The sequence below is a fragment of the mitochondrial genome of Phoenix dactylifera (assembly GCF_009389715.1).
Source record: "Phoenix dactylifera mitochondrion, complete genome".
NCBI classification, from domain to species: domain Eukaryota; kingdom Viridiplantae; phylum Streptophyta; class Magnoliopsida; order Arecales; family Arecaceae; genus Phoenix; species Phoenix dactylifera.
This window is the reverse complement of record NC_016740.1, coordinates 576094-599939: the sequence shown is the minus strand read 5'-3', so window position 1 is coordinate 599939 and position 23846 is coordinate 576094. Positions and strand designations below refer to the sequence as shown.

The 23846-nt window shown below is 45.7% G+C and overlaps 1 protein-coding gene across 1 annotated transcript; it reads right to left on the bottom strand.

Annotated features, from left to right (window-relative positions):
* Window positions 1-3716: 3716 nt before the first annotated feature.
* atp8 (ATP synthase F0 subunit 8) lies at window positions 3717-4187 on the bottom strand. Its single transcript has one exon. It carries the CDS (start codon window positions 4185-4187, stop codon window positions 3717-3719), a length of 471 nt encoding a protein of 156 aa, YP_005090394.1.
* Window positions 4188-23846: the final 19659 nt, after the last annotated feature.

The window sequence follows — 23846 nt, the reverse complement described above, 5'->3', positions numbered from 1 at the left end:
ATCAAGCTATTCGCCTGCCCCTCTGACTTCTGGTGCCGTCAGCAGATACAGACCTAGCCTATAGCGGACACCAACGCCTTCTAGCTCGTAGCAGCAGTAATGCTCCTATTTATTCCTCTTCTGCTTTAGAAAGAGGGTTAGCCCTGGCTAAAGCTTAGCGGAATTGACTTCTCACTGAAAAAAAAAGGATAATCATCAACTTCTAGCTTCGGAACATTTCGATACTTTGAGAAATCGACCTCGGACATAGGATTTCAAACCTTGCCGGCGGAGGGTGGTTTTTAGTAGGCATAGGCTGGATCACAAAGGATAGAATTCCTGCCATCGGTTAGAGCGGCTAGACCGAGACCGGGGGATATAGCTCCAAGCCCAGCTTTCGAAGCACGTGCCGCTGGCGTTTTCTTTCCCTTCTAGGGGTGTAAGCTACACCAGCATCCGAAGCATGCGAATCCACGCAAGCCATTGCATTGAGAAAGCCTCTGCCTTAGCATAAGAGCAAGAGGTTCCAACCCCCAGGGTGTGTCCACAAAAGGGTAAAAAAACTTTCAATAGAAGCTCCGTTTTCTTACCAGGGAAGTGCTGCGCTGAAAGACCTTTGGCAGACCTCAAATAGTATCGATTTCCTTCAACAGATGTTGGTTCGGGTGCTCTTTCTTCTTCTGAGTGAGTGGATTAGCTAGGCCCGACTATCTCTGTAGAAAATGGATCTCTTCTTTCTACGCCGACGTATGCCTATCTTTAAGCGCCCACCTATCCCTATCCCTTGTGGATGGGAATCCGGTTTCTGGAAGTGCCACTGCCACCAAAGAATCTGTTTTTGCTTCGTGAGAAAGGGAGTATGTTAGATAGAAAGAGCTAAAAAAGGTGTACCGGATATTTTTTTTTCCATATAGTAGGCTCAAATAGCGCTTTGACGGACATAGGTATACACAAACTGTATAATTTCATTGCTTGTTTGCCTGGTCTTATATACTTAGTTGTAGGCATTGCCTTATGAAATCTAACTTAATCGGGTAAGATACCCCAGCTTGTGCTATGGGGCTGGCACCCTTTTTTAGGTATGTGCCTCAGGAACAAAGACAGCCTATCTTGCTGCTACAAGTCAAAGCCATTCTGTAATTTCTTTCTCCACTGACCTAGCCCAGTAATCTATATTGAGTGGAGACAAACCCCATTCTAGGACGAAGTACCTGAGAGCTTCCTACTCTTTGTTGACCTTTTTCCTGGGCCCCCTCTAAGATGAAAGATCTATGAATGAGTCGTCATTGAGGTCAAAAAGGAAAGCGGATTCGTGATGACTATCATAAAAGAGATCCGGATTCGAAGCTGGTCATGCCCTCTTCCTTTTAAACGAGCGGTGCGTGTGAGCTACCGAACGAACTGTGTTTAGCATTTCAGTCTTGGTTGAAGGTGGCATCTCGAATGATGTTCGGCATGGTGTCAACTGTATCTGATCTCGCTGTGAGAGCTTCAGGGTTAGACCAAAGGAAGAGAAGGCGTCAGCAACTGACAGACCAAAGGCCTAAAAGCTTACAACAAAAGAGCACTAATGGCCGACCCAAGCCTTTTCGGAAAGAGCCCTTCCGTCCTTAGGGTCCCTCGTGTTGTAGTTACATGGTATGGCTAACGCTCCTTAGAGGACAGATCTGCTTCCCTAGGCGGGGGCACCCCGGCTCTATGAATAGCTCCTGATCTTGGTCATAAAGGGAGTGCAAGCCCCCGTGGTTGTTAGTCCCATAGGTCTAGAGCACGATCACGTGAAGAAGAACATACCACCGATTGATTCACTTGTCTGATTCGGTATGTAGGCACAGAAAAAGTGTTCCGGCTTGAGCCGAGAAAGTCTCACCCTTCTATGTACATCCAAAACTTCTCAGCTCTTTCATTGCAACTCACCACCCAACAACGGCCACCCTCCCTGGGTCTAAGGTAATAGGGCTTGATGCCTAGCGGCTTCCTTTTACGGGTTTTCTACCGATCTCACAGGTTCACTCCCTTGAGGATTGTTCCTCGAGTCGTGATGCTTTGATTGTCGTCTTTCGAATTAAGGATTTTTCCGGCTGGTGTTCAGCCAATGGCTTTTGTCTTCGGGTGCCTCGCCTTTAAGGCTTCGTTCCACTCCTCTTCTTTCGCTCTCATCTCTGCCTTTCATCCACATCGATACCCCCGATCTATCTCTTTTCCCACTCGTTAGGGCAGCGGTTGGAGAGGTAAAAGCTCAATTTGAGGCTGTTTTCCGAATCGTGCGCCGAAGCAAGGTAGTTCCTTTTTTCAGAGGAGCTAGGCAGGGAAGAGCCTTTAATTAAGGCTGAAGAATAAGAAGATGCCCATTTCTATTTAAGAAAGGGCGATAGGAATAAGAACACAAGCTTTTAAGGCGGAATAAGCCTACTTCCATGAAAGAAAGAAGGAAAGGGCTCATAGAGGGTTTGGCTCTACTCTACTTAGGTAGAGAAAGAAGATGAAAATAAATGCCATTCCAAAGAAAAAGAGGTGGTTACAGAATGATTTAGATTTAAACCAGTAGCCAGGGCTGGCTGATAAATAAGAGGGCGACGGATAAGGTCGGAATGGCTAGCCAAGCAAGGACAGCATGGAAGCAGGTTTCTGTTGCCTTTGTCGCGAAGTTTGAAGTTTGTTCCTTATCTAGAGCTGATCTTTCCCGAAGGAATTTTTTCCTCGCCTATCTTTGGCTGCTTGTGAGGATGCTTCTGTTGGACCTATTCGACCCCATGCCCGTTTCCCTTTCTCCCTTTCTTTATGTTAATTGAGGGCTCAAAAGACCGACCAAAATGTAATGAAATTTTTTCAAAGTCTTACTCTTTCTTGACGATATCATCCTGCAATTCCTTTTGAAACCTCTATAAATTCATCCAAGCATACCTGGAATCACCACAATTTGAACTAGTTCTTGGTCAGACAACTAACTAAGTCGGTAACAGTCATGGGCTACCGCTCCCTTGCTTATGGTCAAGTTGGTGGTCCTTCTCAGGTATCATCGTCCCGTGTGTCCGAGAGGTCGCTAAGAGACTCATGGATAGTTTGAAAAAGAACAACGCCTGTCTTCGCAGGTCATTCTCGACCTTATTAACTTCGAAAGAAATGATCTGGGAGGAGGACTAGGCGACGCGAGAATTCGTATGAGTGATAAGCTATATCACAAATTTGAGTAATATTCCCAACCATTGGTATAGGGATATAGTTGATTCCCCTTACGTATATAAAGGGTAGTGACTAGCGCATTCCGTAAACTAGTTTACGGCTCGGCTATGTAGGATTTTGAGGGTGACCAGCGGAGTGCAGCTCGAAGTACAGCAATGAACGTCGATGAGGTACTGCACCGAGCGAGCGATCTTTCGTAAACCGCCGGAAGAAGGGATAAAATAGCCCAAAAAACATGCTTTCCCATCTTGCTTTATCGCTGTTCGGGCAGTTCACAAAAACCAACTTACGTCTGCGAGCCCGCATGGCCAGCTAGGTATTATTGCGGGTCAATCAATTGAGGAACCAAGGACTCAACTAACATTAAGAACCTTTCATACTATGAACAGGTGGTACTGCCGAACATGTACAAGCTCCTTCTAATGGAAAAATAAAATGGAAAGATTTATAATCTCGAGAACCTTTCAACACCGCGGGGCGATTTGAAAAGGAGTCTATCTTTCTTGTAGTGCCTTCCATTCCTCGAGAAAGAATCTCTTCCGGGTTTCATTAGATTAAAAAACGATGCTTCCTTGGCCGTGTGGAACATGGATGAGCATTATGTCATTCCTACAAGTGATCCGACTGGAAGAAGTGTTATATGAGGACTTCGAGATCAAATAGAGAATGTTTCTTTCCATTCCTCGTGAGCCACTTATTTCTCCGAAACAAGAGATCAAAGTGATTTTCCTCCTTTTTCCCAAATAGTCGACGGTCTTACACCATTGGGATACTTCGAATAAACTGGAGTACATATAGGAAACACCGGTGCGAAAACCTTTTCTCGAGATATCTTCCAAAGTCTTAGGATCGTTGCTCCCGATCTTGTTCCCTCGGTGCGAAAGCAGTTGGTTCCGTAGTTTGAGAATTCTGCTGATTCCAAGTACTCCATCTCCATCATTGCATATAGGAATATAAAAAGTAAAGAGGATAAGGCATGACCAGAATAATTGTGTAAAATATGTGAATTTATCAAGTTGAGGCATTATTTTTTGAAAAAAAAACCCTCCAGACAGAAAAAGACTCCTTCCTGTACGAGTAGTAAGTGAAGAATTATAGAGAGCTATGGTTGGTTGTTGACCAACGGAAAGCATGGGAGAAAGAAAGATGCACAAACAAAAGGGCTACTTTATAGCCTTCTAATCCTATTCCTAAAAAATAGGTATAGAGGGCTCTGTCTCCCCTCTTCAGAAAGACTTTCAGCAATCCGATAGAGTTCCTGAGGACTCCTTTCGGCACGAGAAAGAGAGATGTACTCTCGGATAAGGTTATCCCTCTCATTTGGCGAGAGAGAGACTCCTTCTTCTGAAAGTCAATTCTCTGTTCTTTCTCTGATTAAGTCTTCCAGTGAGGTAATTAAAAGCAAGTCCTCCTGGGAAGGAGGTTGCTCATGTTCGATCCCCGAAAGGCCCCATATGTCAGGCATTTTGCGCTCAAAAAAAGTTGTCAATTCGTCAGAGGGTGGTAAGAACATAAGGAGGAAGAGTTGGAGACATAGGAAAGAAATGAATAGATAGATGGTGTGAAAATGGGTCGTATTTTTATATGGGATTGGATTTTTCGCCATAAAGCGCGAACCAAGATCCGTGATACGAAAACCGAAAGAAGACTGAGGACTAGCCATTTTAGAACAAGCATTTTGTTTTTTTATTCTTTGTCTGCTCCCCCCAAAAAAAGAGAGACTTGTCGGAAATCGCCGGTTGGGTTGGTCCAACCAAGAAAGACATGGGATGCACTTTTTCGTTTCGAACCATGTCCCTCGGAGAAGCGCTCTTTCAGCTACCCTCTCCTCGAGGTATGGTTTGAGTCCTGGTGCAGAACTCAATTAGAAAAGAGAGATGTAATAGCTCTCTTTATATACGAAATTTTTGGCGTGCTATGAATCTCTCATGAGTCATTATAGGAGGCTTTCCCCAATGTCTTTAGTGAGCTAGGGGGGGGGGAGCGAAGGAAGGGGAGGAGGGAAAAGGGAAGAAGAGTCTCCTGCATTTCCATTTCTTTTTTTATATATAAAGTCTATTTTGTTTTTTTCATTTTTTTTTTATATTTTAGTAAGAGTAAGTTGACTTTCTCAAAATCGATGTTCGAACCGACTAACGCAAAACTAACAGCAATGGTGGATCAACCGCAAGAGGAACTGCCGCAACTCATATCTATCGCTTGGCTTATGCCGTATACCTTTTTTTCCATTCTTTTCCTTTGCTTATTACGCTTGGGCTTCTTTTCGGGGATCTCTTCGCTCCCTCTCGGAGACTAGAAGAAGGAGCCATTACTTGCTCATTAAAAGGGAGAATCTACATTTAAACGAAAGCTCTGGGGGGGTCCCACCGCACTATTTGCTGCTGCATGCTTGACTTCAAAATTTTCGACTGCGGTCGCCTTGCTCCTTAGTTTCTTCTTCCATAAACGCTAATTGCAGTCTTTTAGTTTAGTTCATTAGCGAAACCCAGCTAAGGGAATACCCTAACATACAAAGTCAAAAGAGGGTTATGAATGCCATGAGTTCCCCCAAAGCCCGCTGCTGCAACTCCTTCTTTATCTTTTCCCCTCACGTGTCAACAAGCAAGTTGGGTGCTCTCCCTTAACGTGGTAGGACTCTGTTGCAGGTCTTGACGCTGGCTGATTAAAAAAGGCATCCTCGTCGCAGCAAAGCCCGTGTTTCTTAGTTTAGTCAAAAACGAGACTTTCACAGGTCCGATGGGTCTTTCTACTATACGTACGTAGGGCGGTTACCTTCAAATGCGTTAATTTGCCTTTTTAGACCTTCTTTGTCAACAAGAGCCCTGCCTTGGTCTTCAATCCCCTTGAGCTGCTAGCGAGCATCCCTCTTTGCTTTCTTTGAAGCGTGCATTGGTCACATAGAATGACTTCGTTAAGGAAAGCTGCTTGAAAAGTGCTCATCTCTTCGCTCTCCTCCTTCTGCTAATGCGAATATCCCGTTCTTGGTTCTTAAAGATATGTCTCCTGCCCCTGTTATGTTAGCGTCTCTAATCTCATCTATTGGTTGGAGCTCTCTTCGGGAAAGAGTCTAAGCTGCCCGCCCATTTCTTCTTCAATTTCACAAAGAAGATTTGAGTGGTTTCAGCCCCTTCTCCTATAATGTTAGGCGAGGTGCCTTCTGCTCTCTTCGATTTAGCAAGCAACTGAGTGGCTTTCGCTCGTGAGAAAGCACTCTTAGGAGTGAATGGGCAGCGCTCGCTTGGCACACTGAAGCTTGAAAGCCTTTTCCCCTTGGACAGATAGCGTTGGGAAGGAATTTCTACCAGAGAGGGGCTCCTATCTATAAAGATAGGGCAGACTGGCATAGATGCCTTAGAAAGCACAGACTGCCTTGACTCCCACTGCTTCTTTGCTTGCTTGCATGGGCAGACTGGCTTGTCCGCACTGATAGGACAGCTAGCCTTCCTTCCTTTACTACCACCGACTGGAGACCGGATTGCTACCAGAGAGAGGAATGACTATAGGCACGGAACTGGCTTTTTACCCTTTCTTTGCCCCTTGGTTCGCTAGCTGACTTGCCTGCGCTTTTTTCTCGAACTCTAAGAACGGATTTAAGGCATTTTTTTCACATACAATTCGATGGCATCTGTCCGCTTTCAACCCTTTGCAAGCGTGCTACTGGCTCGATGGACAAACTCAAGGAACTGCTTTGCCTCCTTTGCTTCGATGGAATGCTTGATTGCTTGCCGGGAATGACTGACCGAAGAAAAGGAACTGGCAGTGATAGTTTGCTGCCAATTGGCCAGAAAAATCACTATACTACGACCCATTGAACACGCTTTCTTGCTAAAGAGAATTGGCCATATAGAAGAAGAATTGGATAGAGCCTTGATACAGATCAGAAGAGCTGATACGGGAAATGCTACCAGACCGATTGAATTGAGGACACTCGACCGAAACGACCCTTTGGACGATCGATGGCAGGAGAGAAGGATTCGACAGATTGAGATCGATCTCCCTTCCCCTCTTTCAAGATCAGATCGAGAGGTTTTTATTCCAACAGAACGAGCATTCGCTCTACTTCTTCTTCCCTCTTCAAGCTCGTCCTTCTATTCCCGATTGAAGAAAAGCTTCAATTTCTTCCACTCTCGCCACTGATTCTACTGAAAGTTAAGTCACAACTGAAATGGAATGAACTAATAATTCAATTGATTTGACTTCTTTCAATGAAAGTTTCCAATCAGAAGAGATTCGCACCTACCATAAACTCCCAGTCGTGAACTTCCTTTACCTTTAAAAAGAAAGTAAAGGAGAGGAAGGGGAGTTCTCATTAAACAGGATGGAGAATCAATAGACCTCTTCCCTATTGTCGACAGATAGGCTCGTACTTTTTTTCTTCTTCTTCTTGAAAGTTCTCTCTCTTCATTGATTGATTTCGTTCCCACTGAAAGAACTGAAAGAGAAAGAGAAGCATAGGAAATCTATTAACTATGCTTCTCTTTCCTTTCTGGGGTAGGAATGCAGGGGAGTCAGTCAATAGGAAGAAAAGTCACCCAAGGGAAGCCGGCTCATCTGTGCTTGTGATCATATAAAAAATGGGATTCCCTACCTCCCACTTCCGTCGATTACCGGATTTGCTTACACGGTGGGATGAGTCTAGACGCCCGGGCACTGATCCTCTTCCGTTCGCTTTCAGGAGAACAAGAACATCATTTCCTTCTTTCTATAGAAGACAACTAAACCAGGATAAAAAACCAAAAACTACACGTTCTCAACCCCTTCTGAGCCGCTCTCACTTATCGACGCATTAGTCTTTCCAGATGAACTGGCATTGAAGCAACTCTGACTCTAGCAGAATCCACACACATCTGCTTATATAATTAATTATATAAGGCTAGCTTTAGCTACTGAGACTCGGGAAGAAGCAACTAATAGACCCGAAATCGGTAGCGGCAGGGATCGCTCTAACGCCCGATTATCCACGCATTGGAGCGTAGCTGCTACTGTGAAAAGAACTGTAACACGTTATTAAAACGGGCTAAAAAGGCATTGAACGAGAGTTATCTCACCTTGTGTCTAAAGCGAAATAGCCATATAGCAGGCTTCTCTAATGAGATAGGGCGGATTCCCACGGCTAGGCAAGAGTTCTACTTCGCCTCCTATGCTGGTCTTCGAATATTTACCCCTTGCTTTAAGAAGACAAGCGTAGCACCAACTGATCTGCTTAAGCCCGCGCATTCGTCCTCTTATCGAAAGGTAGACTGAACACTAAGCAGATTGGCATCTTTCCCGGGATAACTAAAGCCACCTCCATCTATTAACGACCACTTTGGAATCGCTAGTTCGCATACGCTGGTTCGCTCGTACGCCCTGCTCGATTTACAGTTAGGGAAGTGAAAGGAGCAAGTTCTTGCTTGGCATGTGACTTCTACGTCAATCCCATGTCTTCATGCAAGGTAGCGTTAGCTATCCCAGGTTGTGAACTTGCTCCGATCAGTGCTATTCTCCGATCCATAGTTCGATTCTATTCCCATATTGCTGTAGTCCAAAGGCCAGGGAATCCTAAGTGATATAGGTTGCCCATCTCACAACGGAAGAAGCTACGCACCTCTACGAGCAAGTAAACTACCTATCTGGGAATTCCCTCTTATCTTAAGAAGCAAGCCAACCCAACCAACCTGACGAGAGGTTCCCTGCTTGCTCTCCGATCATAGTTCTATGAAATGGCTGATTTTTGACTTCGTAACCTGAGTTTAGGCTGTCGTGTGAGTCTAAGGCAAGCGTGCCAATGCGTGCTAGGAGAAGTGGTGAGCTAATGCGGGCGTACTTGCTGCTATTAGAGGTGCGAAGCGGAGATGAAAGTCACAGTTGTTTGCCCGGCCGGGTAAACTTCGGAGTGGAAGGTCCCGAGTGGGCGAGGTCCCCGAAGAGAGGGCGAACCCCTAAACGGAGCTACCGGGGTTGCGCGCGAGAGAGTCAGAAAAGAGGTCCCGATCAGGCACTACGGGAACACAATCCCTGGAAAGAAGCTCAAAGTAGGACATGCCAAAGTGGGAGAGTCGCAAGCATAGGGGCTTTATCCGTAAGTGAGTGGCCAGAGTTAGAGCATGGAGTTGAGAGAACTCAGTCAGTGATTGCGCCATAACAGAGTGCTAGAGGGCAGAAGATATATTTATTAATAAAATTTATAGGGATTACGATTGCGCTTACGCTTGCTGCCAGCCTTGAACTTGAAGTGGATCTCCCATCTATACAATAATCTATTTTACAGCTTGAAGAGGGCTGATGGCTGATTGCTAAAAGAAAATTCTGTCATTGAAAGCTCTTTCCTTTGCTGCTAGCACTTGATGAAGGTGACGACTGCTCTCTCTTTCTTGAGAGATGCGAATGAATAGCCTACTTTTTTCTTTCCACGAGAATGGGAATTTTCCAACTGACCTTCAGAGATGGGAATCAACTTGCCTGCTTCTACGCGTTTTCCTTAAGCGCGTTTTCTGCTTGAACTGGATTCTAGAAAGGCCGTTAGTTCTTTGACCCGAGGAGAGGCAACTCCATAGGATATGCTATAGAATCTTAATCTTGCTTTGCAGCTTTCAAGCTTGACTTTCTTCTTTCTGGCGTGACTGCTTTCTTTGCTAGATGGGATCGATCCCAGACCTAGCTTTGCACCTTTGGTGGTATCGTTATCGTATTCTAAGTAGAAGATCCCACGTACTATCCGAAAGGCTGATTCGTCTTAGTCTTCCGCTTGAACTAAAGGGAGTGAAAAGTCACCCAGTTCACGGTGAGCCGGGGAAGAGGTCAGTCCTTTTGCTCTTGTTCAACTCGACTGTGAACTCTGTTCATGCTTTCATGTGAAAAAGAATAGCGATTGTTGAATCAGTTTGCTCTTTCGACTGTGATTGCTCTTGTGAAGCTCTGAGGTGAGGTGGTTCGGCTACCTTTAGGAGTGAAGGCAAGATCCGACTTTTCATCGAGTGAATAGCAGGCTTGTAGTTGAATCGAGATTGGCGATTAGTACAAGAAAATCTATCTCTTTCTCGCAGCTCGTGCTTTAAAGCGAACGAATGGAACTACAGGAATGATTGTTGACTAGACTTAGACGAGATTACCTCTGATTCCTATATGCTTTAATAGAGAGAATATCCCAGCTAGAATAGCAATAGGATATAGGAGAGACTAGGGAATGATTGGCCTTAGCGATTCTTCACTCCTTGTTCATAGCTAACCAACTGAGAGAGCTGCCCTAGATGAATTACTTGCTTCGGGAAAGGAGGAAAAAGGATCAAGTCAAGGAAAAAGCATCCTACCCTACTAAGACGATCGATACCGAAATGATGAAAGAACTCAAGCCCCATCCCTTCTTTGTACAAGAGACCTTTTCCCATGCGGGAATAGTCTAGAACTAGGCGCTTCGCTTTCCTGTTCCGTTTCCTAGTTTGGACTAAAGGGCTTGGGTCTACTGATTGCCTCCGCCCAATTCTCTTAAAGCTACGTGATCCCGATGAGTCCACCCAAGATAAGCAGGGTTGAGCTGGGATTAAAAGCGCCTCGCCCTAATTGGCAGTTGACTGACTTCAGGCAGGCTATAGATGAGAAGGGCCTTATTGATGACGGATTTGAGGGACTTGGAACTGGGTCTGAGGGTGCTGACAAAACGGAGGGCCAAATGAGGGAATTGTCTGACTGCATGACTCTGATATCCAACTCAAAGTCGACGTTTCTCGCTTCTTGGATTCCAAACCTCGCACGTATATGGATCAGTCTCCTATCCTTGCCGCTGTTGACCTCTCTCCTGTCCAGCCACAGAGCAATTCGCAGCAGGATCTTTCTCAGGACTACCGTCCTGCCTCAGCCTCCTCTCGTCTCCTTTCTTTCATTCAGCGACTGGGTACGCAATTCGCCATGAAAGATCTTGGTGATCTTCATTTCTTCTTGGAATCGAAGCCAAACGTACATCGACTGCTCTAGTCTTGACTCAGACTAAATACACCTCGGATCTGCTTACTCGCACTCATATGCAAGACTCCAAGCCATGTCCCACACCCCTTGCGTCTGGCTCAAAGCTCTCTGCATACGATGGTGCTCCTCTCTCTGATGCAACAGAATATCGTAGCATTGTTGGCGCCCTTCAGTACCTCACTCTCACCAGACCTGACATCTGCTATGCCGTCAATCAAGTTTGTCAGTTCATGCACGCTTTCGCCACCGTACTTCTCCGGGCTGTAAAACGCATCTTACGGTATCTGAAGGGTTCTCTTGGCCTTGGCCTAACCAGCACTCCGGGACCGAAAACCACCTTCTTTGCATTCTCCGATGCCGACTGGGCTGGCTGTCCCGATAGCAGACGGTCCACTACTGGCTTCTGCGTATTTCTCAGAAAAAACCTACTGACTTGGCTTTCCAAAAAGCAACCGACTCTTTCCAGGTCTAGTGCCGAAGCAGAGTACAAGACACTCGCCCTTACTACCTCTGTTATGGCTTTCTTACTTGCTACGCGATCTAGCGGTGCCATTTCGCTATCAATTTATCCTGCACTGTGATAATGCTAGCGCTACAACTTGGCGGCCAATCCTGTGTTCCATGCCCGCTCTAAGCACATAGAAGTTGACTACCACTTCGTTCGTGACCTCGTCGTCGCAGGCAAATTGCTCATTCGACTTGTTCGTAGCAACAAGAAAGTGGCGGACATTTTCACTAAAGGATTACCTGAACCAGCCTTCCATCATTTTCGTGGCAAACTGCTGTCTCCTGCCTGCCTTTCTCTTGAGCGCTTAATCGGTTATACGAATGACTGTCTGTTAATGAAATATGCGATTCCCTTCCTTTCCGGAGTGAGGCAATGAAGATTGTATGCTTTCCTTTTCACTCCTAAATGAAAGCTAAACTAAACCGATGAAAATCTCTTTTCCATTCAGAAAGAGGACTCTCATACAAGACGCATTGCCCTTTTTTGATCGAGACCATGTGTCATTTGTGAAAGAATTCGATTTCCTTTGTAGTTCACAAAGAGGGAGTTCACATCAGTACTTCGCAGGAAGGGTAAAAACCTCTTCTAGCCCTTTAAATAGGGCGGCTACAAATAGCTAGTTTGAAAGAACCGACTTTCACCTTGAAAGCCACTAGAGCTTCTTCCCCGTGCATGCATGGTAACAATGATTAGCACTTCCCATTCTTCCTTTCTAATCGATCGAGCCTCCCCAGGGTAGCACAGTCTTTAGCAACCGTCCATGCAAGAGTAGCGCCTGCGCCTATAGCAAAGGTTAAAAGACCACCTGCAAATAAGGTAGTGATGCCTCTTGACAAGGATAAAGCTTTGTGCAGTACTAAAGCAAAGACGATCATGCCCTTCGCAATGCTTCGTGGATCTTATGAAGAGCATTCGCTGGTATCAAAACAAAGTCAAAAGCAGGTCTGATTCATGGCATTCCGAAAAGGCCTCATTGTGGGATGAAGAGGCGAGCTTGACTCGTTCTCACAAGAATGGTCTGCCCCAGCGGAAAGCGCCTCCACTTCAGCGAACAAGTTGCATTCCACACGGACATTGGAAGTCGATGAAGTCGGTCTCTTTCTTCTCATCCAAGATGACTCAAAAGGAGGAGGGGAAGGCTCAGAAATAGGGTCTTTCTAAGCAAGTTGGGTGCCTCTCCCTTCACCGCCCCCATGGGGATGGTCTACAGGGTTCATAACTACTCCTCTTACTACAGGACGCTTACCTAGCCAACACTTAGATCCGGCTCTACCCAAACTTTTTTGGTTCACCCCAACATTACCCACTTGTCCGACTGTTGCTAAGCAGTTTTTGGATATCAAACGGACCTCCCCAGATGGTAATCTTAATGTGGCCGATTTACCCTCTTTTGCAATCAGTTTCGCTACAGCACCTGCTGCTCTAGCTAATTGTCCACCCTTTCAGCTAAGTATCCCGCTCTTCCCTTGAGTAGACAACACAAACAAGGTAGCCATTCCCTCATGATGGAATGTCCCATACCATCCCAAGTCGTAAGCGACAACATGCCCAATCTGTCATAGCCAACTCGTTTGCTTCTACCAAGCCCACAAGCTTGAGTCTTCAACCAAGACTCGTTGTTCACTTGCCAATTGCATCACCAACTGGTCAAGTGCTCAGCCTGTCAAGGTCTCTGTCAGAAGCGAAAGTTTCAACCGAAAATGGCTTATCAAACTCAGGCAATTTCAGCACCGGCTCAATCACCATCGCCATCTTCAAACCGTCAAAAGCCTTTTGACAAGCTTCAGACTAGTTCTAACCCCGATCCTTCTTCAGCGGATCTGTCAAAGCCTTGCCTCTTTCCTCCTGCCGAATCATCAGAGACATGGAATAACATTACTGTAATGAATGAAAAGGTTGGGTTGTCGAGTGATAGGGGTGATGAGTGGAGCTCCCAGACAGCAAGCAAAGAGCAGAGCGACAATGCCAGGAGGTAGGTGCCTAAATTAAGCTTGTTCCTTTCTAAGGCAGTAAGTGAAGGAAGCAAGAGCTGCGGAAGAAGATCAGTGCGAGGTAGAGCAGAGGAGAGTGCAGCAACGAAAGAAGGCAGGCAGCGAGAGATAGTACAGCGTAAGGGAGAGAGGGAGGTTTGATGGGACCCAATGACGTCCATCCCCCAGGCTTCAAACGACCATGATGGCACGGTTGGATGCAATGGTTCTAGGGCCTGGTGGATGTAGTCACCATGAAACTGGCGGGCATCGCACCGGCGGGCATAGTCGATGCAATCCTTGATCATGGAGGGCCAATAGTAACCCAATCTCCGGATTCTGTCTTGAAATTGAGGTCCTTGGCTGATGAGCACCAAAAATGCCGTTATGGGTCTCTTGAATAACCTTCTCTGCATCTTGGTCCGACAGACACCGCAGGAGCACTCCATCGTAGGATTTCCGATACAATGTTTTCGTTTGAGGATCGTAATGGAACCTCGGAGCACGTCTTCGGATACTTACCTTTTCGTTCGGGTCATCTGGTAGTATCCCGTATTGGATAAAGGATGAAAGGATATCTCCAATCGTCGAATTCCCACTTCGTCAACCGTTATTCGAACCGAACGTCGATTGCATTCCGCAAGAGCTTCATAAGTGTCTAGCGGTGGTAGGATTCTCCTTTCTAAGACTGTGTGATATTTATGGGTTCACCGTCTGACGGTGTCATGGAAGCTGCTAACCATGCTAGTGCATCGGCTCGGGCGTTCTTTCCCCTCGGCACATGTTCTATGTTTAAGTACGTGAACGCATGTGCCAAACTTTTTTCCCTCCGGTGAAGGTCGGGCTTTCTCACTTCATAGACATTGTTCATTTGGTTTACAATAAGGAGGGAATCGCCCCTGACTTCGAGTCTTCGGATTGCCAACTCCCGAGCCAACTCCATTCCCATAATCAGCGCTTGATACTCCGCAACGTTGTTGGAACACGGTTCGAGGAGAGCGAACGAATGCGGGAGAAGATGCCCTTCTGGTGTGATGAAAATGATTCCGACCCCTGATGTTGGACGTCCTTTCTCATCTGTTTTTGAGGCGCTGTCAAAATACATCTCCCCAGGCTTTCATTCTTGTCTTCCGTCTGGCCCTGGTGCCCTATGTATAGGAAAAATGATAATGTTTATACCTATTTTTTCATTTCTTTTTTCTTTCCTCAGAAAAACTGAGGCAAATATCTTTTTAAGGCATTTCCTTTTGCAAATAAAATCAAAGTCGGAAATGCGAAAGCACAGTTCTTGTACCCTGATGGAAGCTTTCTTTTGAAAACCTGCTCGTTCGGGCGGTTCTCAGGAAGGAAGGGTACGGGACTAAGGAGTTTAGTATTCCACTGTCACAAGATGAATCCTCTGAAATTTACCAGTCTTAACTGTTAGTTTCGTACATCTTTTCTTGATCGAGGGGTAACTGATAATCAACATAGTCATGTTAGTCCCCCACCAATGAGTCCAAGAGTGCTACGACGATTTCCGAGTTTACGTAAGGAAGGATTAGTGGCGGGCGGCATTTTTTCTCGTAAACAAAAGAATCCAATGACTGAATTGCTTTATTTTATTCAGCGCAACCCTCATTCTCATTTATTAAAAGACGTGAAGTTGAAACCCGCTCATTGGTGGAAACCAGCAGTTCCCGCTTTGGGCGACTTACCAGCGCAAATGGTCAAATTGCTGAATCCTGAGCGTGGCTATACGGCTAAACTCATCAGATCACCGGAGCGAGTGATGGGGGTTGGGGACATTTTAGGCCGAAGTGCGAAGGTGCGCTCGTTTTCTTTCTCTGATTTACTGTGTCGTGGGTATACCCATGATTTTCGTGTTATTGTTTGTTTGACTTTGGTCTTTGGCTTTTGGATTTGGTACAACAACATTCCCGAGCCTATGTTTACACAACCTTCCCTTTGTTACTCTTCTGAATGGGCCCGCTTAGTGAAAGAAGCGCTAAGCAGCGATTGGACGGGGTGTCCACTTCGTAAATGGGCCTGGGCTTCCCATGTGTCCACTCGGGTGGCATTCATGATCGTGTCATGGAACATTTTGTCGAGCCAGAGGTATTCGATCCTTTGGGAGTCTGTCCAAGCAATCGAGCAATTACACTTGCAGTTGGTGTGAGCGCAATTGTCCTCGCACTGATGCTTACGGAATCAGTCACTCCGGAGGGCATCATCCTCTTTTAAAATTGGCAAACAAATACTTTTTTTATATATCTTTCCCATTTATAGACTCCAAGTCGGTAAGTTTTCCTTTTGACTATAGTCGTGGGCCGCCATATCTATCTATCTTACTACCTATCTAGTAGATTCTTGTACTACTTTGCTTGAAAAGAACGGCTTCTGTCTTCTTATATATCATTTTCGAAAATTGCCCAACGGCGAGCAGCGGCGGAAACAGAAGGGAACAGCTATGTATAGGGTTTAGCATTACCAACAGAGGGAGGGTGGGTGGCGGATGAATCCGGAGATCTTCTTTCCAAGAGTTGGGTTCGAATCCCCTTTCATCCTACGAGGAAGACTCTTTATAAAACATTTTCTATGTCTGGCTTCTCGAAAGATACTTCAATGGGTCCATCCTGGACAAAAGCCAGACTTGGTAAGCTAGCATGTAGTGTCTAAGTCTCTGCGTGGCCCGGACAAGCGCAAGGCATGCCTTTTCAAGCGAAGAGTATCTAGACTCATAGCCCCCTATGTTGTAAGTGGTAAGGGGATAGTCTTACTCAGATAATAATAAGCCCGCTCTTTAAGGCTTACTTCTATTCTAAGGCCGTATCATCATGCTGTCCTAATACGCATCCCATCGACGTATCGGCCACCGATAAATTCAATATAACAAGAGGGGTCTTCCCGGCGTTGGTGGGACCAGTACTGGTGGGTTCATCAGGTACCGCTTAATCTTATCGAATGCTCTCTATCTCTCTATAAAAAAAATAACCCTTTCTCCTCACCCTCGGAGAGAGTAAGCTCGGCTCGACATTTTTGCAAACACCGATCCTTACTCAATAGGGCAATGAAAAGGCAAAGGATTAGAGGACATGCATTCCCCGCTCCTGTTGCATCTGTATATAGCTCTGAAGAGAGACTAGAATTCTTTCTTCCTGTAAGAAGAGGCTTTCCTTAGCTGCTGGCACCTTTGTCTGAGCCGCCCTTTTGGTTCCGTTTCCCGATCTCGATCCGCTAATGGATATGCTGCAGGTCTTTCTTATTTCCCAGCTACTGATGCGATCCGGCACCGTGGGATAGCGAATGAAGCAGCATCAGTAGTCGCATATCCAGTAGCTCATCCATCGATAGATCCAGTCGCAGCCACGTCCGGTGATCCGCATCCAATCTTTTTGCCATCCCTCCATTCGAGGTCCAGGTATCAGCATCCATCCGATCCTCGAATCTCGATCATTCCCATCTCCGGTATCTTTGATGTCATCCCCTCTCGCCCCCTTTTCATCAGTTGAGTGCTTTCACGAATTGCCGACCTGCCTTTGATGTGCAGATTTGTTCAGGAGGTAGCCCCATCAATCCTTTGTTTTCAACCTGCCCGCCCATAGACCTCTTGGTTGGCTCTTCATCATCGAATCCTGACAATAGAGAGTCTTCAACGGAAAGGTTTTTATCAAACTAATCGATGTGATCTATGTAATTGTGAGGGTGAATCTCTAGCTCTTATGATGAAGTCTTATGATACTTATGACTTTTTTCAGAGATTGCTTACTAGGTTGAAGTGTCGATCATGCCCAAGTCTATGCATGATACTTTGATTCAATGGAACCTTACTTCTAAATCTAAATCCACGAATCAATCCATGGCACCAACTTTGACAGCTATATGAAATGAACACCACATGGTGGATGATATTGAAAGAAAGGCCTTTTCGATGTTTTAAAGCGGCAAGATTCATGAATTCTTCCCCTCCGCTTGCTATTTGGCCTACTCTCCTGAAGAAGCACTTTTTTCATTTCTCGATGACCCTAGCGAGCGACTACGCGAGACTACATCCATATCTCGCCAACTAGCTATATTTTGTTCAATATAAAGCTCGAGATTCAAGGGTTCTAGTAAGGTTTGGAACCCTTCTGTAGCTATGTCGCTTTTATGTGTCACTCATTTCCTCATCTCCCTTTATATCAAAGGCAGGTTTTCTAGCCTCGATGCCCAGTGAAGGCTCGTTTCTTTAGGGAGAAATATAAAGAAGGCTCGCCAGCAACCTATCTTACTAAGAATAATGAAGGTTTTGGCTTGCCCCTATCGTTGTAAAGCTACAGCTCGAAAGCAGGCCTTACCTTTAGCAACAAGGGGCGTTAGCGCGCCCCTATAGAGTAAGGCTTTTCTGAGCTCCTTCGCCTAGCGGAAACCTCCGCTTTTCGGCCGTAATCCCGTGCTTGACCAACGCATTCAATGGATTCCACCATGAACCGGGAGGGGGCGAAGACATGCAGCTTCCATTTTCGGGGTACACAGTCACGTGCTGGGCAAAGAGGTTTATTTAACACCCATTCACACGCGCAAGGTGCAGCATCAACCTGAACGCGGAGAGGATTTCCCTCAAACAAAGATAGGCGTGTCAGGAAACAATGTGAAGTCACCCCTATTTCGCTGTCCAGGGAGCTGTTGACTAATGACCTCAAAAATGCGTGACGTTTGGGAAGCATGAGCAACCCATGAGCCCCGTACCGACCCATTGGGATCCTAGGCATACAGACCTAAAGGATGATTGTCATACCGTCCACTGTCGTCACTTCAACTTGGCATTGGACTCAAGCCGGCTTCTAGTGATTAACTATCGAAGTATTCCTTAACCTTTAGTCCGTATCTCGTTTCGTGGGTGACAGGTTCAGCTAATCAGAACCACCAAGCAACAGGAATCCCCCTATAACATAGGCACGCCGACGAAGATCAGATGCCAGGGATTGATACCCTGTACACCCCTTTATCATCACAGCCCAAACTCAGGCTCGAGAGACCTCTAATTGAGATACGGAGAGCAGCCGACTTGGCAGCCACCCTTTGCTTTTTCTTTGAACTATCACTCACGGGTTCTTATCGGGGGATCAACTAGGCTGACAGACCTGAGTGAGTTTGTTGAGTGCCCGTCCACTGGTAGGCCCCTCGCCAAATGGAAAGAGCACGAGCACTGGCGATGGCTCCATGATAGCTTTGTCCCATTTCCCCTCCTTACCGCTCGCTGGATAAGGAGAAGTGACTCCATCACGCCCCCAAGGATTGCGAACCACCTAGCTGCTTCGCCTAAGTGATCTATCCGTTTTTCGATCTTCTTCCCGCCGGAAAAGGGCGTTTTTTTCTTTTCATACCAAAAAATCTTGACCCCAATACCAAATGTACTGAAGGGTGATTGTATGAGCGCTAACTCTTCGTTCAACTTGGCATATGGACTGAAGCCGGCCTTTTGTAGTTGACTATCAAAGTGTCCTTCAGGTCCCCACACTGAGGTTATACGTCAGAGATAGAAGACTCCGCTTGCCTAGCTTGGATACTACTCCAAGGTAACCGGGTGAACTCCCTCGTCCCTGGACCTAGACAGGTAATGTATCACGCCAAAAGACATGATAGCCCCAGCCCTACCTTCAGGTCCAGAGATTTCCCCACACGGCAAGGACCGCCTGCATGGGATGCGTACCGTTGTTACGATTGACCGTTCGAAGCCTTATCCGGTACAACTAATCAGAACCACCAGGCAACGTGAATCTCACTCTATCATAAACAATCGGGACCTCCCCTGAGGCCCTCACGGGCCGTCCCCTCCGCCTTCTTCTCCTTCGACGTTCGCCAATCGGAGAGGACAGTCGATTGAGTCGGAACCTTAATTTAAAGAAGGAAGACCCAGATGGACTTAATTAGGAGCATGGGCAACCCTTCGCGCACGAGATAGCAATGACAGGAGATTGACCGGTCGGGGTCGAGTGATCAACACCTGAGGGGTTTAGGGGTGCTTCTCCGCTTCTCCTGCTACGACTACCTCTCCTCTATTTTAAAGGTAAAGGCCCACCTGAGAGAGGGAGGTGCTTTCATGAATGAATGCGGTAAACCAATCAATCTTTTCGTTACATATCGGGAACAGGAAACCTGCCCAGCTAACTCGATTTCCCGAAGAAAAGAGAGGGCGCTCTTCCAATATTGAGCTCCTAGCTCTCCCTCTCTATTTTCAAAAGTATATAGAAATGGTAGGCACTGGGAGTGAGTGAACTACCCGGGGAGAAAGGGGCAACTACCTCTCTATAGAAGGGAAAGGAAAGGTTTATCCGCTCATAATGATTGTAGAGTCTCTCCGGGTTGGAGGTCTAATAGTAGTCACATCAAGTCCTCCCCCTCTTACTCAGGATAGCTAGCGAGAGGAATACTACTGATTATCCGGCTTTGAAGAATGAATCCCATTTTTTCTAAGGATAGAGAGCCCCCGCCTGCGTTTTCAGATACGAGTGAGTGAGCGCTTTTTCTGCTATGAATGAATGACCTCTCCATTTATTTTCAAGCTTGCTCTTCAAACCGGCCTATCGCTCTCCTCTATGAAAAGGTTCTTCCGTAATCACTCTCAATAAGACATCCATTCCTCTTTCAAATGAAAAGAGAACTAGACTTTTCTCTTCATCATTGAAATCCGCCATTCAATCGCAGTGCGGTGCTCTCACAAAGCTCAATCCTCTAACGCTGAAACAAATAGATCAGGAATTCGCCCTGGGATCCGCCCGTTCCGATCCTTGCTTACTAAACAGTTGCACCCCTGGATATTTATGTTGGGAGAACCCCATGATCCTTCCGTGTGGAAGGGAAGGAAGAAAGAAGGCGAACACGAATACTAAAAAGCGGTTCATGGGGACCTCAAAAAATAGGGGATAGAGAGCGCGGAACGGGCTTTCCAAGCATAAAACAATCCCTACCTATACATTCCATGGCAACAGACAGAAGGCAGTTTTGTCGTTGTTGTTAACCCCAGGCCCATTCCCGTTCCCAATAATCTCCATGAAAAGACTACCATGATTTCCGAACGAACCGAGGGAGAGTCGAGGCATGAAAGACTTTTCTATGATCCGGTTATTTCCAAGTACGTATCATCCGCTGCGTTATCCACTGCTTTATCAGCCGGCCGCCAAAAGAAAATCTTGGTAACACATGGTATGGTTATGGTCTTCTACTTCATCAACTACTCCCATGGGAAGAGGTATGACCATTACTACCTGTAAATTTTTTTTTAAGCAAGGACATACAGCTCAACATTGTTCATTTAGATTGAATCCTGCTTTTACCGGTCCCTAATCTGCCTCTTAAAACAAAAATGTCTGCTAAAGAAAAAAAAAAGGTACTATGATACAGCAGCAAGTAACCAAATAACAGGGGATCCCAATGCCTTTGTTTCATTTGCTCCATACTAAGGTATGAGTTTTTTGTATACGAGTGACAACTCTCCATTGTCAATTCAGAGGGTACAGTAGCTATTCAAAATGCATGTGCTGGCACAATAGTTCTGTCTGATGTCTTATATGTTCCTAAAGTAACAAAGAATCTCATATAAGTTGGGCAACTATGTGATGATAAGCAAGCAGTGTTCAGTCAAATTTAAAGCGGATTCGTGTATGGTGAAAGACCTCCAGACCAAAGAAGTGATTGGTAGAGGCAGAAGGCATGGGAGACTGGTTTTCATTGGCGATTACATCTACTGATGCTCAGATAGATAGTACTACTATAGTTGTAGTAGTGGTAGTAATTTGATTCTATAGCATAAAAGTAGAAGGCTTGGTCATGTGTCTTCGACTACATTGAAGAAACTCGAACGCCTTCAATTGCTTCCTGCGTCTGCGTCTTCTTCATTCTCTTCTTGGTTTAGCTGCCAGCTGGCCAAACACGGGCAACGCCTACTAATTCCAATCATAAGATTGTTTCAATTCCATTAGCCCTTGTTTGTGCATTCTGATGTATGGGGCCCATCGCCTGTGCCTTCTCTCTCTGGTTATCGCTACTATGTCTCGTTTATGGATGATGTATATCGTTAAAAAAAAATTTTATTAATAACCAATCAGAGGTACTTAAGTGCTTTCAGCTTTTTTAAACTAAGGTTGAGAATTTCTTCTTTTGTCATCGGATTCCAGTTTTGCGCTCAGATTCAGGGGGAGAATATGTCTCATCAGCTTTCTCTCAGTTTACAGCCACTCATGGAATTGATCATCAGTTCTCCTGCCAATATAGCTCACAGCAAAATGGGGTCGCAGAAAGGAAGCATAGACACAACTCAGAGAAAGGGCTCTTGCTCTGATGTTTGACAGCCGTTTTGTTGTTTGGTTTCGGATCGAACCACTCTGGTTCGGTGAAAGCCTCTATGACTCTGTCAAAGTAAGCGGACCACTATTCCTGACTTTTTGAAGGGGTCCGACCTATACCGACTATCACCCTCGCTTTCCTTGTCTCTGCCTCTGGTGCCGGCTTTTGAACTGGAAGAAATGCCACGCGCTTGATAACGTATTACTATGGAAGTCTAAGAGGGGCTGCCCCTCTTAGACTTCTCAACGAGTAGTCACCCTCAGACCGATGGCCAGACCGAGCGCTTCAATGCCTTACTTGAAGAATACCTTAGGCACTTCGTAAGTGCCAACCAGAAGAATTGGGTAAACTTGCTAGACGTTGCTCAATTCTGCTTCAACTTACAAAAGAGCTCTTCCTCAAACAAGAGCCCATTCGAGCTTGTCACAGGCCAGCAACCCCTTACGCCCCACACAGTTGTTGCTGGATATCAAGGAAGTAGTCCAAGTGCTTAGTTGTTTGCCAAGGAGTGGCACAAGAATGCTGATGTTCACCTTGAGACTGATTCGCTAACTCTAGCCAACATGATAAATGGGCTCGTGGAACCGACCTGGGATACGAGAGCTATTATTGAGGAAATTAGGTGCTGCTTGGGAAGCTTTCATAATGACAAGGTCACCATGTCTATAGGGAATGTAATCAGGCTGCTGACTGGACAGCAAATTTTCGGAGGTCTTCTTCTAATGCTGTTGTATGGAGAAACTTTTTCCCGGAGGAACTTTTGGAGCGAGTGAGAGCTGATCAGATGGCTCTCTACTTTACTCGCGGAATGGTTCCTGCCCCTGGGTTTGCCCTGGGGCTTTGTTTACAAAAAAAAAACTTTGTTTGTCTTTTTATCTTTAAACCTTTGATGCCGGATCGGTGCTCAAGTTGTGTCTATGTCTTAACCCATCGATGAAATTTTTTTATGTCGGACCAAACCTCAAAGTTGATGGCTTGACTACTACCCTAATGGCAAAGTCAATGGTCTGATTGATCGACCATTTTGATTGCTATGAGGAAACCTGCACACTTTCCGGGTAAGGTGGAATGACATCATATAAAAATAAAGCGAATAAGCCGATGCGAGGTTAAGAGTTTTAAAAAAAACGCCGAAAGGGAATAAAGCACGCAAAGAGGAGAGCAGAAGTGAGGCTCGACTGGATAAGGAGAGGAGAGCGGGAGCTCGGATCAATCGGCAGGGAGAAGAAGAGTCTCTTTGTCTAGGCCTACAGTAAGATAATTTCCTAATCTTGACATGCCTATCGTCTATGCTGATCTAATTTCGATGGCACTGAAGGTACTGCTTAACTCTTATTCTTGGCCTTCCTCGCAGAATGACCAACGGAACCAAAAAAATCGACTTTTGGTGGCTTCGCTAAAGAGTAATGGATACTTTAAGCTTTCATTGTCCACTAGGGTTTAAAAAAGCCACCAATTGGTGGGCTGCACTCCCGATTATAGCTAACAGGAGCTAAAGGAAGGATTTATGGGCTTTTTTTTACTCTTTGCTTGCCAAGCGTAAGTAAGAATCCACTGCACTTTTCTGTCCTTTTTGTATGGGTTTTTACAATGTTTACCGGCTTTCTTTCTCTCTCTTAAGTGTCTAATGATAACGAAAGGGTGATTCCTAACTGATCCAACTGACTCTCGATTTCTGTGTAAAACCTAACCATCTAACGAAATGAGATCCGCTCATTCCGAGGTGGTTGACTCCATTGACGGTACGGACGGTGCTCTTTCTATTCCGTTACACGGCTTGACGTACAGTTCCCTTTGATCTATCTGGCATTTTTGGAGACTTCTTTCTTTGTTGTTTGATAGTCTCCCTTTTCCAGTGATGGGACTCTCTTTGCTTACTCCTTTTGGCAGGTGAAGTTGGCCGAAGACGCGAGCTTTCTTTCAACAATTTTTCTGACTTTTCAGACTCTCTTTGGTTTGGT